Source organism: Pararge aegeria, chromosome 17, assembly GCF_905163445.1.
Source record: "Pararge aegeria chromosome 17, ilParAegt1.1, whole genome shotgun sequence".
Lineage (NCBI taxonomy): Eukaryota > Metazoa > Arthropoda > Insecta > Lepidoptera > Nymphalidae > Pararge > Pararge aegeria.
In genome coordinates, this window is record NC_053196.1 from 11,220,537 (window position 1) to 11,239,434 (window position 18,898).

The window sequence follows — 18,898 nt, forward strand, 5'->3', positions numbered from 1 at the left end:
CTAAAGTTATACCGATGTATCATGCGCATGAGCAACGACATTGCAATGAAGTCCTGTGCCAGGACATGCGCGCGGACTGACTCATAGATCTTTATTTATCCGATTCAATAAATTTGTTGCGAAGTGTGGTGACGGCAGATCAGAATACAGTTGCTCTTCCAGCGGGTGTCGTACGAGGTGACTAAGGGAATTTAACGGAGAACGTGCAGAAGCGTCCTCTGTACTACTATCTTGCGATCGCCAACGCGTCTGCCTAGCGTGATGATTTAGAGCGGGCAAATACTCCCGTTGGGAGATACCTTTACCATCAGTGGACTGTTGTAGACTGTTGATGATATTTGTTATACACTTGTAGGTTGTATACATTATAATTACTGATTGATGAATACTGGATGTTTAGAAATGTAGCGGTCTCCGCATTACAGAACTAGATGGCGCCACAAAAAAAATCCTGCATCGCGCTGGCGAAGTGTTCACTAAGAATGCCTATATATACTACTTCCAAAAATGAATGTTCGGACCTTGGTCCCCGAGCACGATCACCCGCTCGGAGGAGGATGTTACGGTCGAGCGTATTACCATAGCTCCCGTACAGAAACCTTTGGATATAAATTACTGTTATGTCGGCTAACAACAACTGATTCAGTTTTGCAATATTTTTATTAGTCATTAATATAAATGAATAGATCATACGAACGGTCATCGATTAACAAACAAATCGGCGGCATCAAGTCTGCAGTACAAGATAACGTTTAGCAATCAGTTGGTGCCAATTTATGTGTTCAATCAACCAGCGCGATTATACAACGTGTAACGGAATTTCGAAATACTGTTGAAGGGTTCATAAGTACACATAACATAAGGAAACACCCTTATGACAACCCTATTGAAGATAAAAGACCGCCACGTGCATAGTACCAACGCTACGCGTGATTTTACTTTTGCATGTGATGTTAGGGCTGTATGTGATTTCTTTCAGTAAAATGGTTTACTCAAAAACTAGCGTTTCGGTTCCACAGATAAGTCTCAGACACAGTAAATAATGCACCTTTAAAGCCTCTGAAATGTTATTAGGGTTTTCATTTATACATTGTTTAGTAGTACAGCGCTGTTCCCATTGTCGCCTTGTACGACACCTACAGACAGGGAAGAGAAGGTGACATCTGGATTCCGTCACCAAACAGCTTTAATGTGTCTTAAGCATTAAATCAAAAACCTGCTTGCCTGAGTTTCCAAAATGGTCCCAAAAGTGTGAAGTCTACCAATACACACTTTGACAGCCCAAGCCTTTTTCATTTTGAAGAGAAGAGAGAAGAGACACTAAGATTCTCTCTCACTTTCTCTCTTCCCTTAGAAGAGAAGAAGAGATGTGTGCCCTGTAGCAGGCCGGTATTATGACGCTGAACGTATATTTCAGTTTGCATATAAAAACACTATTTAAAAGATGTCTACCGTAACTATTCGTAGACATATCACATTCACATTGTATGTGTTCCTGAGAAATTGTGTGAATTATTATTTCAACTTAGACCTATATCTTATTTCTGTTGCCATAGACACCCGTGAGCCCATTTGTCATGCCATTATGGTTTTCACCGCGTATTTTTCACGTACAGTATCCATTATTTATAAACATTTTTTTTTAACTTTGTTTTATGGAGACTGTAATACCCCATCAGCATAGTAGGTACCCCACTTCCAACGTGACTTGAAGACTTTGTAACCCTAAATTTAACAGATTGGCGTTAAAATAATCACTGCCACTGGCAAAAATACAAGACATTATATGGCGGGCATGATCGACACGTTAAATATACCTATAGAAAAGCAATAAAAGAAAAGTACTCACCCACTGCTATAAATTTATCGAAGCCGCCGTGGTTTTTTAGTTCTATGTATCCATCATAATTATTGAGCGAGTCACGAAAGTCTTTCAGTTCCCACGTGTTCTGGAAAATCAACATAGTGTTTAATTTAAATTAAAGATCGAAAGCTGCACTCATATTACAGAACTTAAAATAAACTCAACGCTTCTACATTTACGGTAGGTTTGAAATCTTTCTCATTGCTTAAGTGCCATAAATTCAACCAACAGCGAAGATACAAACTTGGTGGCTAGAAGGGTGAAAAAGGAAAGATTTGTTTGTTTGCTTATTATAAATACAGAACTGAACTGATTTTGATAAAACTATTTTATACAGAAGTTTGATTCAGTTATAATACGAATAAAGCCTGTAATTGTATTTGTAAACGAAACAAGACAAAAACGTTCGTTCTGTTTTATCCGCGTGCGCTGTCTAAATGGCCAGCCATACATAAGCCATATAATGTGATAAAAAAGACTTATACTTAGAAGATAAAAAAATAAATCAGTAAAACAATATACCTAAAATAAACACACGAAGTCAAAAAATAAATTAAAATGTCTTTGAATCATCATTTTTGGGCATAAAATATTAATCCTTACAGGAGTCAAAAATAATAAGAGGGATTTAGGTGTCCGCGTGGCCAATATAACACTACGTTACGACATTTAACTAACACGGGCAAAACTTAGCACAGATGGTGTTATTATAAAAAGGTACTTACAGGATCAACCTCAATTTGTAAAGGAGTTTGATATCTGGGATCAACTGGCATTCCCTGCGAGGTATTGCCATTGTACTGCAACGTCACAGGACTGTTAACGGCGCTCAATCTATCACAGTAGTTCTGATTGTAATCCTCTTTTCTTGTTGAATTTGTACTCAACGCCGACGGCGTCCTACTCGCCGGAGACAATTTTTCATTTTCTCTATTCCAGTACTGATCCATGTCTATATGCCGAGGATTCATATTACCGATGTTGTAATTCACTAAAGGCGATATTCCTCTAGGTGACGAGCTCTCGCTGAAAACTACGGGACTTCTGAATACTCTTAAGGTGTCTTGCGGGGTACTTGCTTCACTGGGCATATGGGTCCTTTCCGATGGTACAGGAGAACTCGATGATCGATTAATGGTGATTGAACTCCCCGGTTCTAAATGCGTATCCTTCCTAACAAACTGTTGGGGAATCCTGACGGACGATCTTTGAAGATCCTGTGGGTCGTCCCTAGTTGGTTTCGGTTGGTTTTCGTTTGCTATTAGGTTCTGAAGGCGACTGACTTGGGACTCGACGAAGCTTCGAGGTCTTGGTGACATGTTCGGTGAATGAGGTTGCCCCGTATGTCGATATATGACCGGATTTGAGGATGTCTCATCTGTAAAGTGTACAGGATTGTGTGTCTGGGATATGTTTTCTGTTTCGAAACTGTCTCGAGTGCTGTATAGTAAGTAGTCATCGTCTACACTCTCCTCGTCGTCGTCTTCAAGGTCATCGTAGTTTATGGGCGTGTCGGCACCAGGGAAGAACTCACAGAGTGCTGTCATTATATCCACTACCTGAACAAAGGTGCTCTATTTGTATGATATAATATATTGTTTCATCAAAAAGGTAAAAAAGGAAAATACAAACTGAAGTTAGAGAATCATTATAACTATATTTCGAAAGCAGTTTTTTGGCATTTTCCAGTTGTTGCTAAGGGTTATTTGATTCCGTAAAATAGAGAGAGTTAGGTTTTCTCATAAGACATTTGAAAATAATATTATTGATTTAGTAGTTAGTATATTCAATAAAGGATCACGAGGCTCTAAATGTTCAATTCCCGCATTGACCAAAAATTGTAAGGCACTGTGTTTTTTCACTAATGAATTTTGTTGTACTAAATGTGTTAGTACTTATAAAGACAATATAGGCGTTTTCACTCCCATTTCAAGCCACCGTAATTCAATAAAGGATCACGAGGCTCTCAAGGTTCAATTCCCGCATTGACCAAAAATTGTAAGGCATTGTGTTTTTTCACTAATGAATTTTGTTAGACACTACAGGCGTTTTCACTCCCATTTCGAGCCACCAGTCGTGGTAATCGACGCTATGATAATGATACTAATGGTTAATGTTCGCCAATCCCAATTGGAGCCATATAGCGAATAGAAGATCATACAACGAGAAAAGAGATGTAAACTAAAAGTGGAACATTCAGCGGCTCCCTGCGTATCGTTCTTCCACCGATGTGCTCATTTTTTATAACACAGAGATACTCCGAGCATAGCTCTCTCCATCGTCCTGTGTGTGACTCTGGAGCATTCTTAGACCATATTTAGCCACTACGTTCGTAGCTATAATTTTAAAAAAGTGCGGTCCGAAGACTTTTGTCTTCTGTTGCCGAGGGATTTAAGACCAAATAAAGTAAGTTTCCCGAACGTTACCCATCCAATCAAGCACGAAATTCGAAAATCAAAAACGCGTGAACATTGATTGAGAGGCCGAAGTTGAGTTATAAATGGTAAAAGTAGCTTCCATTCTATAAAGTATAATTTCCCACTAGGTGGTTATTAAGCTAAGTGGGCAGACATAAGGCAAGCTGTTGGATACAGACGGTACAAACTCGTGATGAAAATTCATACCTGACCTTAAAAGACTGAACTGACTGAATTTTATATAAAAAATCACAAAAATAAAAATTAGGTTATGGGGACGTTATTTGCAATTTTAAATAAAGCAATTAAATATCACTTGCTTTAACGGTGAACGAATACATCGTGACGATACCTGTATAGCTGCGAGTCCTCCGTACTGTTTTTAAGGGTGCGTGAAGTCTACCAATCCGTATTTGGCCAGACTTTTCATTCTGAGAGGAGACCCGTGCCCTGTAGTAGGCCGATGATTGGATAATAATTAGGAAGAGAGTTTAAAGTGTAATTATCATAATATATAAAAATAATTATGAAAATATAGTAATATACATAAGTAGAACACGCATCAGACTGTAAATCACATCAATCCTTTACCGGCCTAGTACAGAGAACAGGTCTCCTACCACATTAAGAAAGGGTCAAGTCCACCAAGCTGGCCTAGTGCGGATTAGTGGACTCCACACACCTTTGAGAACATTATGTAGAACTCTCTGGCATGCAGTTACCCTACGATGTTTTCCTTCACCATTAAAGCAAGTCATATTTTAATTAATTAAAACGCACATAACTTAGAAATGCTAAAGGTGCTTGCTGGGATTCGAACTGGGCCGCCCGAAAGGGAAGTCGAGCTTTCTGCCCAATCACCGCTTCGGTCTGTAAATAGGCCTATATTAATATAGAAAGTTTGACTTTGGAATGACATTGCTTACCTCAGCCATACTAGGTCGCTCCGCCGGCACCTTGTGCCAACACTGAGTCATCAATTGCTCTATTGGTTCAGGGCAGCCTTCTATTAAATTTGGCCGCTGACCTGAAAATATATAAAGACATTTCGATCCCTATTAATATTATAAATGCGAATGTGTTTCTTGATTCATCCTTCTTTCACACAGCAAAAGAGCAATGGAATGGTCCGGGAGAAGCAAAGTCGACTTTTAAACCGTGGAAAATGGACGGTACCTATACCTCGAAGAGATCTATAGTGCAAATTTGTAGCTGCTGCTAAAACGTTTAAACTGATTTTTACGGATATAAAAAATCTTAGTCATAAAATTAGCGTCCTACGCCAGGTGTTTACTGTATCTAGTGGTTATCATGTCTATAACTCAATATGGACCCCGGAGTCCTGGGTTTCATTCCCGGTTAGGGCTAAAAATGGCGGTTCTCCTTTATAAAAAATTCAGGACCAGTCTTCTGTTGGGAAATACGGTCCACCTGCGTACCTCGGAGAGCAAGTTAAGGCGTTGGTCTCGGTTACAGCCCGCCAATCTACTTCGGAGAAGTGTGATGAGTTTTTGCTCAAAAACTTATCTCATATGAGAGAGGAGAGGCCCATGCCCAGAAGTGGGACATTAAGACTGGATCGACTGTGTAAAACAAACTTACACGTCGCGATCGGTTTGTCTGTTTGAAATCTTTATTGCACACACACATTTTAAACAAAGTAAACACATATACAGAAGAATAGAAAATAGAGCGTGCAAAGGCGGTCTTATCCCTATCTCGATCTCTTCCAGACAATCTTTGACGTTAGAAAAAACGAAGGAACGGGTTGGTGAAATTTAAGTTTCATATATATATATATATTGATTTCATTCATATTGATAAACAAAATTCATACACCAGCAAAACACACTAAAATAAAATAAAACCGACTAACCTTATTACATAACACAAAGATTGGCATACCGTGTTCCAATTAAAAATATAAACTTAAATTTAAAAAAAAAACATACACACAATCTTTCGACTGATAAAAAACGTGTATCCACTAAAAAATCGTAAGTTTAAATGGCATAAGATCCTTAGTTGACTAATACATATGACTCATTTTAGTAAGAAAAACTGATTATAAACCTACTATACTTTTTATAACCTAAACAGTTGGGTTTTGTTGTTTAATATTTGTGATGCAGGATATACCTTATGAATAGTGAGTGCCATTCTTGGCAAGAACAATCTATGTTCGATCATTTATTCTGTTTATCTTTTTAAGGTTAGTTTTAGTTAGTTAGTTTAGTTTTTTCTTTATTAATGTTAGTCGGTGTATGAAATTTGGTTTACATTTAACTAACGAAAATAAATATCTACCACCATTTATATCCAACACTATTAATATCTACCACAAAATATTCTGATTGAAAATTTAATTTTGTAGTGCTATCTCTACGATAAGGATGGCTAAACTATCATCATTAGTTGATCTGAAGATTTTGGATTGAATAGATTATTAAATACCGGCGTAAAAAATAACCCAAGCGGTTAATGTCATGGCGGGATATTAAAAGGATCCTATTATAGTATTAAGGACTACGTCAACGTAAATAATTGCTCTAACCAGGTTGCTTCTTTAATAGTTTTAAGAGAGAATGTGAGATGGTGATAACAAAAAAAAACAACCGGCTAAGTTTGTTGTGGGTTTCTTTTTAGACCAGGGCGCGTTTGGAACCCTCGTAGCTTTAGTTTTAAGTTGACAAATTTAGTTATCGCCATCAACTTACTTCTATGTTATATTTTACATGTAATGTACGCATCAAAAGTGCCATGTATGTGCCTATTATAATAAAGAAATATTTGACTTTGACTTTGATTAATTAGCCTTCAATATCCCGTTATACTTGCGAAAATGTGTTTTCTGGTCAATCTTTTAACCAGCAAAAGGGCGATTAGTTTTTTAAATAAGTTGTGATTATTGGATTGTCATCCAATTCGCGAATGTTCTTAAGGTCCAGCGGTCAGTAGTAGTAGTAGACAGTAGCGTAGGTAATATGCGCGTGTCGGTCTTTTATCTTCAATAGGGTTGTCAAAGGTAATCACTGTTTGAAAAAATAAATATGCTTTAATTGTTTTAATATTTTACATTTTTACATGGTGATTCCTTGTAAAATATATTTATGCATTCTTCAACATTATTTCATTAATTCGGTTAGAAGTTGTAACATTAACTCTACTTGTTACAGGTAATATAACATCGGCAAAAGCGCGTAACAACTATATCGTGAGTGCTCCCAGCGTTTGGCAACAGACACAGTGGACTATGATGACTGTTTCACATATAATGTGTATGTGGTGGTTTCACAGTGTAAAAAATAATATGATTTATAATTTTTCTAGTATGAAATAAATTAATACTGAATTTTGAAACTAATGAGGTATTTCGAAGATCAAAACTAATTTAAATTAGTATTTTTGTGGTTCTTAAAGAATAACCACACATATCCTAACTTAACATATCTGGGATTTTTATGTACTAAACATATAAAACAAAAATATTTACATTTAAACTAAGTCTAAATAAAATAAGATTTAGACCATGTTATGTAATTCGGACTAACAAACAAAATGACAAGTGGAATGATCATGCCTAAATTGAATTTTTGTGTTCTTATGTGGCAGCAATGTTTTCACAATATAAATAGAAAATATTGGCGTGAATACCTGTATGTACTGCCCACATTATCCTAAATGCTGAGCCCCCTTCTTCAAAGGGTTTTCTTCTGGAAAGGACCTCCCATAGTATTATGCCCCAGGAGAATACATCACACTTTTCAGTATATGATGAACCTTCAAACACCTGGAATAAAATAGGGATGTTATTTGAGAATTCTATCATACTTTTCCCTTGGCTGCGATCTTACATCGCCAAGTCAAAAATATCGTCCAAGTCAAAAATATCTTTATTCAAGGAGGCCCATAGGTGGGGTACTTTTGATGCGTAAATTACATGAGAATAACACGGTAGTGAGATGATAGCGATAAACATATTCGTAAACTAAAGCTACAAGGGTTCGAAACGCGACCTGGTCTAACAAGAAGCTACAACAAACTTAGCCGGGTGTTAAATTACTAGAATAGCAATAATTCACACCCAAGCTTTTTTATAGATTATGTAGTTCTTTCTACTATAATGGGACTTTTCTATCACAACTTATTATCACAATCTTAGATGTAAGTGGGCTAACCTGTTACTTGTTTTGGTATGGTAGCAGTATCAATTGACCTGCTATCAACAAAGACTACTAACAAATTTAAAAGATTTAGCCTTCTGATACTTTGCCGCATATAAACCGATAACGTTATTGGTGCTAGCCACGGCCGAAGCCTCCCACTAGCACAAACCAGCGAAAATTCAGAAATTACTATGTTAGCAAGGTACTACACACTAAAAACTTGCTTGACTTAAAGCCGTTTTTTACCTCACTGTGGTGAGAACAGATATTCTTACAAATAAATTATTACTTTCTGCTATTTTACTGTTTGAATATAAGCCTGGAGTTAAGAAATTGGTATTACCCAGGCTCGTGCGTTGGAGAGAAAGCCTTCAGTCCCATTTATTATAATTAATATGTGATAATATAATTGTTAAGGTCCACAAACTCTCAATGTTTTGTAAAGATATGTCATTTGTATGCTGCTATGAAGTGTGGCAAAAAAATGCACAACTATTGTGACAATAAGCCGCGTTTTTTAAAAAGAGAAAAAAGAACAAAACACATTTACTTGTTCCGGATTTTTAATAAAATTCTCAATTAAAATTCAAATGTAAAACAAATAAATAAAAACTATTTTTGTATGGGCCAGCCTAAGTAAAGCAGCATTAGTTTCATTTGATTCAACAATCCAATCTGATTGAAAACAGGTTTAAGCTGCCTGTAATAATTAACTTACAGAAACCTCTGTCAATTGTGATTATTAAAAAAAAATTCGCTATGCAAACTTTACAGACATAATGGTAACTAAATGTTTAAAAAAATTGTATTTATGAATAATTAAAAAACCATGAGCAAAAAATATTTTATACACATAACCTAGTCACCAAATAAAATTTGGTCAAAAACCTCAACCTTGGTACCTCTACTTAGGTTAAGTCATCACTAAGATAAAGGGTGCACATACCCACAGATAGGATGGACACACAGAAGAAAAAAAACACACAGACAAAAAAGGAGGTTTCATACAGAATACTGTTTTTAATATCTAATATAATAGAACTTTCTTCTATTTCTTCTTCTTCTTCTAGACTTATTGATGCAAAAACTCAGTGGAGTAGAGAGGTGCCTCAGAATAGCAGATCCAGTGAAAATACACACATAATATCAAAAATATGCTTTACTTTATTCTTGTTTATATAGTGAATCCTAACCATATATATGTTATTTTATTGCTGGACTGAGGTTAAATGCATTAATTACCTCTGGTGCCATCCATGCTGCACTGCCTTTGTTATTAGTCATATACGTAGCCTTGTCAGCTGCTGTACCAAAATCACATATTTTCAGTTTCTGTCCACCAGCAACTAGCAATAGATTTGGCGGTTTTAAGTCCCTGTGTATTAATGGTTTCGGTTTCATTGAGTGGAGATAAGCAACACCCTGAAATTTTTTTTAACAAATATATTAATCACTATCATTAACCTTTTCCTTGGTTTGGCAGAACCCAGAATATGGAAAATCTTTATTTAACCCTTTTATAATATTTTACTGTATATGTATTTAACATATGTTAGGTGTTTGTGCTGGGCTTGTGCCTGTAGTACCTTTGAATCAATACATTGAGAACTTTTACTTTGTACAACCCTCCAGTTAAACATTTATTTTGTACACCTTAATAAACCAATAATATAAAAAAAGTTTTATAATTAACTTTTTATTGTTCCTAAAAGGAAGGCTATTTGACAAAGGATGTGCTTTGGTCTACTGGAATTCATTTATTATGAAGTATCTAAGAAGCTGCAACATAGATTTTATTTCTAGGTTTTAAGCCTTAGCCCAAAAACCATTATCATTATATATTATTGGGGTGTAAATATTTAAAAAAAAACTGCAAAAAGAAGGAAATATTAAGTCTATATTGGTAACCCATATTACACATGGGCAAAAAGAACATGAAAATGAACAATGCAGGATCAGACAATTTATTGAAATAGTGAAATTAGTTTTGCTATACTTTTGATACAAAGCGTGTTAAGGTACCAATATGTTGGGACTCATGCCACAAAAGCTCAGAACACACTAAAAATGACCAGGCTTGATAACTTAATATACTGCCATAAAGATCCAGATACAGATCCTACATGGTCCTCCAAAATCAGAACCATCTTTATAAGACTAAACAAGCAAATTCAATACTTTTACATAGAAAACCTCGTATCAGAAGCTGTGCTACTGTAACTTTCTACTGCTGTCACCCACCCATTGGCCCAGCATGGTTATGGGTAAACCCTTCTAATGTTGTTAGTCCAGCAGTGGACTTTTAAAGACTGCTCATGTGTGGGACAGCATTAAGTATAGTTAAAACATCTCAGAATGCTGTTGTAGTAAAAGATTTATATTGTGTTTTTAAATGAAATGGGTGAGCCAATAAACTACAATAATTTTATGTTCTTGCAGATAACATCAAAACAAGCTTGTTATTACTTGCTAATTGAATAAAGTAAACATACCTCTGCACACTGTCGGGCCCAACTCATAGCATGAGCTGCAGTATATTTGGGCTTCGGGCGTATGTGTAATACATTATACAGAGATCCACCTTCCGCATATTCCATGACCAGGCACACTTGGGTACCCTGGGTGCATGCCCCATATAACCTCACAATGTTTGGGTGACATACGCGAGATAGCTGGCGGACTTCGATGGCAAACTCTCGCCTCTCAGCCTCAGAGTTTATGTGTTTCACAGCTACAAATTTATTCCGCCATAGGCCTTTCCACACTACTCCGAACGCGCCCTTACCTACAACCTGTCCATGGAGTTACGTTAAATACAAAATTTATGAAGTATCACACGCATTTTGTAAACAATTAAAGTACCTGTAATTCCTGAATTTCATTGTAATCTATTTCTTCAACGAACGTCTGATGAACGACAGGTGAATCTTGCACATTGGAAGCCATGGGTTCACCTAATATCACATTATCTTATTAACTAGCTTATTAAATAATTATAATAAATAATGTTTTTTGAACTAATTTCTTAGAAAAGTGACAAAAATAGTTGGTTAAATCAATTTTCACTTTATTGTTTAGTAAAGAATAGCAACTGCGACAAGACCGCCATCTTTGAAACTGAAGATTGAAGAATAACACAAATGTCACATTGGACGATTTGAGTGATGTACCCTGCACAGACTACAGTGTAGCTAGGGTACCCTGAAAAGCACTCTGTGGTAACGCACCGTGCGTGAACATTCCAAATTCAATGTTTTGAAATTAAACTGTAATAATTATTGGTAAACATCTATATTTACTGTCAAATAAAAATTTTCAATTAGGAATACTTAACGACTTAACACTGCAGCTTTGAAGTGTAAAGTGTAAAGAATGTTTTTGTTATACCTACTTATTTAAAAAAATAAAATTACAAAAGGACTCGCATTCGATCACAATCTTTAACTCCTATGGCGACCATTCTAAACATTTTTAGGTAGAGGTCTCGGCCGTGGCTGTACCCTACATGCAAAGCTTATGCAAATAACATTATTGTCCATATTCAAGAAGGTGTGTATTTTAATTCATAACCTATAAACTATAAGCAAAAAAATACAAATACGTATGGGTCAAAGCAAATAAGTAGGTAAGTACTTAAAGGTAGTTAGATGAAGATGTAGACAATTCATCTTCTAAATCACAAAGGAGATCGTATGCTTCCGCACAACCAAATGTTTCAGCCACCTGCTTAGCCATTTCGTTCCTGTGATTCTTCAAATGCAAATCGGCACCCAAAGATACCAGAATACGAATTAGGCTAGTATTATTGCTCAAAGCTGCAAAATGCAGGGCTTGTCGACCCCCAGGTGCTCGAGGATCATTTATAATGGCACCCTTTTCTACGAGAAGTTTAAGTATTTCCTTTTCTTCCGACGTTGGTATGCACATCATTACAAATTCTATAAAGAATAATATCAATATTAGCTTAGCATTCAGATTATTACCAATATAAACAGATGGTTAAGTGGAACCATCACCAAACAAAATAACAAATAAATACATTTTAACGACACAAAATAATTCAAGAAACCGCTTAAACATCGGCTCAGTAGTTTTACAGGAAATGGGTAAAAAAAACAACATGGTTAAAAATATGAGCGGTCCGAGGACCCGAATCAGGAACACAATTCTTTTTATTCTTCTTTTGCTTTTTTTGGCTTTTAGGTGTGCCAAATCGGCACGTGTCGGTACTCTACTCTGACGTTCGGAAAAAATCATTGAGAATCTCATGACAGCGATGAAGGTATTCTAAGATAATGACGATTAAGCTGTTAGCGCCATCTAGTAAGAAACATTGCAGTTTCAATTTAATTAAATCCAAATTTTTTCAGGTATATAATTTAATAGTTGACATGTTTCAAATTACATCTTTTATATTTAAAATGCAAATCAACATTCCTAAAACCGGTTGCCAACGCCAAACGTGTGGCGTCTCGGTTTCGCCTAAGATGTAAAAATATTTTTGACATAATTTATACAATGGTTAATTAATGGTACTTAATGGAACTTAATTGGTATTTACGAATAAAGAGTCCGGTGTCCATTGGATCAGAACGTGGCATAAGTCTCGCACCGTGGTCAAAGAGAAGCTGTGCTACAGTCAACGACGGTCTGTAGAATAAAATGACATTAACTATTTTATCATAAGAACAGATAGTATTTTGAATACAAATGAATATCAATCTTTACTTCCATAGTATTATTAAACGAAAGATTTGACTTTTGGTATGATTTAAAAATTCTTTCACTTTAGAAAACTACTTTACCCAGAAGTAACACAGGCTATATTTAATTTCAGAATGGTATTTGTAAACTAAGTCAGAAGAAAAACTTTTACTATTAGTTTTATCCGCGTGCACTGACTTTCTGGTCCGTCATACGTTATTAACTTATGACGGGCCAGAAAGTCAGTTTTAAACTACAAAAATCTTCACTGGATCTGAAAAATCTCAAAGGGGTTAAAATCAGCCACAATAACGCATTCTCTGTATTGGATAGAAGCAATACATAAAAGGGCTTTACTTTGCGAAATTCCATTATATACATATAAACAGTTGTACATTGTTAAGACAACATCTCCGGAGGATGCCTCGGTGTAGGAGCGGAACGTGCGTAGAGGGAACATTGCCGAAGATTGAAGAAATTATAAATTACACCATACAGATTCTCCAATACAAGTATAGACAATACTGAAGCTTTATTTTCATAATTCATTTTATATAGAAAGTTATTAGGTACGTTAAACGCAGACGAAACCGTAGGGAACAGATAGTAAGACTGAAATTAAAGAAATAATCTTGTAAACAAAAGATTATATAATCCTGGTAACCTTCTCATCAAAGAAAGTGAAAGCGGAGTCATTCCAAGATTATCTTTGATATTTGGATTTACTCCAGCATCCAAGAGAACTTGAACAGCTCGAAGATTATCCAAACAAATGGCCAAGTGGAGAGCATTTCGCCCAAGGTGATCGATTTGTTGAACGTCTACACCTCTCCTATAATAAAAATAAAAGGTTTTTTTTTATAATATTAACAACATTTTCACCTAAGTGTCTTAAATAATGGAAACCTGACATCTGCCGATTGGGAACCCGAACAATCCAGATACTTAATACCAAATTATGGAAACCTAAAGCTCGACCTTCGATGTTTTATATTGCTGTAAATAATTGTTATTTGAAAACACCTTTTCAGTTCGTATCTATATGATCAAAGGTATTTTAGTAGTTACAAAATTCTAAAAAAAAAAATTGGTTTTCAAAAGTTTCGTTAAAGAAGTTTTGGCCAGCGATCATTATAATAGTCGAAAACATTCTTAAATAGTATCAATTAAATTTTTTATTCATAAAAATAAATATTATTTATTTTTATGAATTAAATTAACAATTTAATTTAATAAAATTAGAATTTAGGGCTTTTAACACTATTTGATATTCTGTTTCACAGTCTGCTATCTGCAGCCGTGAGATATTATGTACTGCTTTTCTTAAAATAAACATTAAACATAACTAAAACAAAATGTTTACCCACATATTTACTTTTTTTACCTTATGTAAATGTCTAAAAGTCTGTGATTTCCAATTTCAGCTGCTGTGAGAAAATCCTTGTCCTGGTGTATAAATTCAACTGCTTTTCCTATAATGGGATCCTCTTCCCAAATTATTGCTTCCACAGAATTTCTAGGTGCGATGCTAAGTGATCGTGGCGAACCAGGATAGGAAGGAATATATACATCCAAAGAATTTTCCGAAACTTCTGCACAAATAAAATTTACATTTGTGTACTGAATATATTAATAAACCGAATACGTTTTTAGTTTTGTGCCTAATACTTGTTAAATGAGGCCTATAAACTTCGCTTATCTTTCACTTCACAATAATTACTATTTGTTATGTCGAAGAAGTAAAAGCTACAAGAAGAAAAAAGTGTTTAGAAGTATGGTTTTTGTATAATAAATATGTATAACTTTTAGCGTAAAGCGTATTTAATCGGTCTTAATTATCTATCAGTTAATTAAGTATGACTATCTTTAATTTCTGTTTCTATAATGTGTTGTGAATCTATTGAATCACGAATTCTGGGCTGCCCCGAAAATAAAGTGAACTGTTTATCTTCAGGTATTGTTTCCATTTTAGGTATATTTTCTAATATTGCAGATTTCTTCCTGGTAGTAGACAATCCTTTGTGATCTAAGATAGCATCTTTATTTCGTATGTAAGAAATTACTATGGATTCCGTTTCAGTTTCATTACTTCCTTGGTCAATGATGATTTCATTTTCACTTTGTAAGTTTATGTCAATCATTTCTAATTCTTCCCTGGACTCGCCATCTTGAGGAAGTATGAAGTTGGTTTCATCGCTACTAGAACATGGCATGGCAACGGGAATTACATTACGCTTATGTGTTGTTTTTAATGTATTTTCTACTATCACATTTTTCTTGTTAATAAGAATTTCTTTAGAACTAGGGTTGCTTTCGCAAATAGAGTCAACAATAACAAACATTAGTTCTCTATCATCTTTGTATGAATCTTTGTATATCCTAGCGGATGTACACTGTAAGTTGGTGTCGTCTTCACTGGAAAGAATATTATATCATAAATAGTTTATGAATTTTGCTCAGAGATAGTTGTATATTCTGCAATTGATAGACTTTTCTGGAACTGAGAGAATTGTTTGTGATAATTGTTTGTTGATATAGAGGAATGGTTTCCGCACTTAATTATATTATATTTGCTGTAGCCCGCAGTTTGTAATTCTTTTTCTACACGTATTCTTTTTTGGGCATTGATTAAGTCCTCAACGTGACTTGGATGAACCCTTTCCGAGAAAAAGTAAAACATCATGGATTCAAATAAATCTCGACCTAAACGAAATATAAACATTTTGGAGTAACTTAAAAAACAAAAAAATAATTCGTACTTCGACCTTGCTGGGCCATCTTCAACGTCTTGTGAAGTACTTGCCGATTTAATCGAATGTTCTGATATTTTTTCTGGAGTTATACTTAACGTAGAGTTGTTTTCTTCATTCATATTATTATCGTATTATTAAGTTGAGTTTATAATTGGCTGATAGAATACTTATGACAATTAGTCAATATTTCAATAATGACAATTTACCTTCTCCGTGCATTTATAAGATTTTCAAGGTTCTTATCGTAAAAAGGTCTAATTATAGTAAGTTTAATGGTAGAAAATTAAAATTAATACCGGCAGGTAGGTGCGAGTCAGACTTGTAAACTGAGGGTTAATCACTGACCTCTATTATACTATAGTTATATTAGAGTTCAGTGGGGTTAATAGAAATATAAATAAAAACGAAAGACTGACTGACGAGAGGTGACTTATTTGAATTAAAATTAAGAAAACAACAACTTTCATGTAATGCTAATTTAATTCAAGGAGTTTAAATATCATTTATACATAAGTTCTAGATCTAGACATTTCGCACGATAAAATGTGAAGTTATACTTCACTATACATTAGTAATATATTTGAAATACTAGAAGTGTATGGATGATTTAATAATTTAATAGATATGCGGAGAACCGAGGTAGAAGGTAGAAGTTTTGTGTGTGATCAAGTAAAGAGTATAAAAGTTAAAAAAAAATGTACAGGGGTACAGCGAACGGATTCGCTGCATGGGTCATCTTCTATAAAATGGCTATTTTTAATCTTAGGCCTTAAATTTTAGTTGAAAACAAATTATAAAAACGAACAATTAATGCGATTCCCTAAATTATTTAGACTATATCCTAACACTGCGAAATAAATGCTAGACAATCTCCTGCTCCAACTTCTTTTTATATATCCATCTGAAGGTCAAGGGGTGTGCGTATTAATATTTGGAACAGAAGATAAGCCTTGTTATGTTTTCCTAAAACGTTTCTGTCTTACAGATTATTTTTTGGGTACTAAGAATTTTTCGGGAAACTGCTTTACAGTATCAGCCGGCGATAGACAGGTATGTCTTGTTCCTGAACGCGAGGTGCCGAACGTAAAAGTTCTGCTAGAGTATATAGATCATCGCGAGGTCGGTAATTATTCTGGTGCATGTCTGACCGTTTTCGAGCAACCATGAAACGTTTAACCTTGTTCATGTACATTCGTTTACGGCGGGCCTCCTGTGCAATTTCGTTCGTGTCCACTTGATAAATATCAGGTAATCCTCGAGCTACGGCCATCCGATTTTGTTCTGAGAAGTATGAATGTCTCGGAAAATCTCTTTCACGGGCACCTAAAACGACTGGTTCATTGTACCAGACGTCTCCATTCTCATCTACTTCGGGCTGATCTTCATCTAGAGAGTTGACCCGGCCGTAATAGCGATCCGCCCATTGGTTTGCGTTCCATTCCTGTTTCCTGCGTTCCTGAGCCTCCCATAAGTTGAGAAGAGCTCGTACGTCAGCTGCACTCAAACCGGAGTCTCGTTTACGTCGCTCTGAGATAGGTCTGAATACACAAAAAATATATGAATAAAAATAAGTTTTGATCATCCAAAATTTCACATTTTCAAAATAGTGATTTACCTGAAGTTCTTTTTGTTGTCTCCGGAATTTTTCGTGGCAGTTTTAGCTGATGCGGCTGCTCCACTAACTTTGGTGCCACTACCACGCTTACGACGGTTAGTATCGTGTTCATGTCTTACCGAGTCCACCGGAAGCGGTGCATCATTTGCCCTGCGAATGTTAATGTCAAATTTGTAATCTTGAAAAGCGACATTTGGAGAAGCATGTTTACTGTTGCGGAAGCCTACTTAAGGTTCTTTTTCCCTGATCCATTTTTGGTTGCGACCTTTGTGGCGGCGCCGGCTCCACCAACTTTGGTACCGCTGCCACGCTTTCGACGGCGGGAATCATATCCGGCGGACAACCCTTCCATGGCTGGCGGTTCAGCATATAACTCTGGCCTCATAATTAAATTGTCTAGCTCTCCAGTCGATTGAGGGGAGTCATAACGCTGTTCCACGGTTTGATCATACCCCTCGGAATTACCTACAAGAAATTTTAATTTTTAGACTTTCTATTTTAATACAGAAATTGTAATAAAGCAGAACAAGATAAGGTGGTTAAGTGATACTTCAAATTTCTTCAGTATCTAGAATACTGTGCCCAGTGAAAGTTTAGAAAAAAACCCCAATAAATAGATTTTCCCAGTTATCGTTATTACCTTCTTCACTCAGCGCAAGAGGATAGGGTTCCAGATCATTTTTGTCACTTTTGTTCAAAAATAAAGATTGTGTATCATCTTTTGTTTGGTCCCAGTTTTCTGGCAGATCAGCCATTGGACCACCATCTAAAATTTATTTTACGCTTTAAAACGTGTATATTGATTTATGACTAAGTAATACTGCAGTATTGAATTTCCTACAAAAGATCTATTTAGAAGTGGACGTCAGTCGGTGGAAGAGATGGTGATTAATATTGCAGTGTAGAGTTAGTAATTGAAATAAAGTTTGCAAAAGCCAACCACCCTTTGCAATAAGTTATATTCCACTCGCTGCCTACTCAATTGAAGACCATTCGATCGAAGATCTATATTTAGAAGTTCAAAAAGGTCATAGTTAAACACTCAAAGAAAGAACTACGCAGATAGATTCGCGCACCGGAGCCACCTGTTGTTAAATATAGAACGACCCTACCCACCGCCTAATCGATACGACGGGGACGCGACGCATCAAAACAATACAAGCAAGCCTTATTTGGTATTAATCAAGATATTACCTTTGGTGTTCGTTGAAGACTCCGCGCTTGTGGCGACCAACACCGCGATGAACGCGGTTAACGAAGTTGTTAACATATTTATCGGTAACAGAATCTTATTAAGACTATTAATATGAAGCAAAGATGTCCTGTATGCGACGGTGGGGGGCCGCACTCTGAGGACGAGTGCCGTGGACCGGGGCGAA

At 35.8% G+C, this 18,898-nt stretch overlaps 2 protein-coding genes across 3 annotated transcripts in view; both read right to left on the bottom strand.

Moving 5' to 3' along the window:
- LOC120630848 (mitogen-activated protein kinase kinase kinase 7-like) overlaps positions 1-11,555 on the bottom strand; it is a 39,060-nt gene extending 27,505 nt beyond the window's left edge. The window contains exons 1-7 of the mRNA XM_039900147.1: positions 11,310-11,555; positions 10,940-11,239; positions 9,690-9,869; positions 7,936-8,071; positions 5,208-5,308; positions 2,590-3,423; positions 1,850-1,949 (exon numbers count right to left, since the gene is read on the bottom strand). Of these exons, the coding sequence (XP_039756081.1) occupies positions 1,850-1,949; positions 2,590-3,423; positions 5,208-5,308; positions 7,936-8,071; positions 9,690-9,869; positions 10,940-11,239; positions 11,310-11,393 (1,735 nt within the window). The 5' untranslated portion in view covers positions 11,394-11,555. The remainder of the gene's footprint in view (positions 1-1,849; positions 1,950-2,589; positions 3,424-5,207; positions 5,309-7,935; positions 8,072-9,689; positions 9,870-10,939; positions 11,240-11,309) is intronic.
- Positions 11,556-16,365: 4,810 nt separating this feature from the next.
- On the bottom strand, positions 16,366-18,898 carry LOC120631192 (putative neuropeptide precursor protein). 2 transcript variants are annotated; one of them, XM_039900671.1, is made up of 5 exons: positions 18,714-18,898; positions 18,160-18,285; positions 17,747-17,984; positions 17,520-17,669; positions 16,366-17,442 (listed from the first exon to the last, which is right to left on the bottom strand). In XM_039900671.1, the coding sequence occupies exons 1-5, from the start codon at positions 18,787-18,789 to the stop codon at positions 16,929-16,931; spliced, it is 1,104 nt and encodes a 367-aa protein (XP_039756605.1). In that variant the 5' UTR covers positions 18,790-18,898; the 3' UTR covers positions 16,366-16,928. The 2 variants fall into 2 exon arrangements, with proteins under 2 accessions (XP_039756605.1, XP_039756606.1); XM_039900672.1 differs by lacking the exon at positions 18,160-18,285.

Excerpts from the sequence above, each read along its gene's own strand:
- LOC120631192 (XM_039900671.1), bottom strand. The coding sequence starts at position 18,789 with ATGTTAACAACTTCGTTAACCGCGTTCATCGCGGTGTTGGTCGCCACA. Across the intron at positions 17,985-18,159 it reads TCTTGCGCTGAGTGAAGAAG|GTAATTCCGAGGGGTATGAT; the intron begins GTAATAACGATA and ends AATTTCTTGTAG. Across the intron at positions 17,443-17,519 it reads GACAACAAAAAGAACTTCAG|ACCTATCTCAGAGCGACGTA; the intron begins GTAAATCACTAT and ends TTGTGTATTCAG.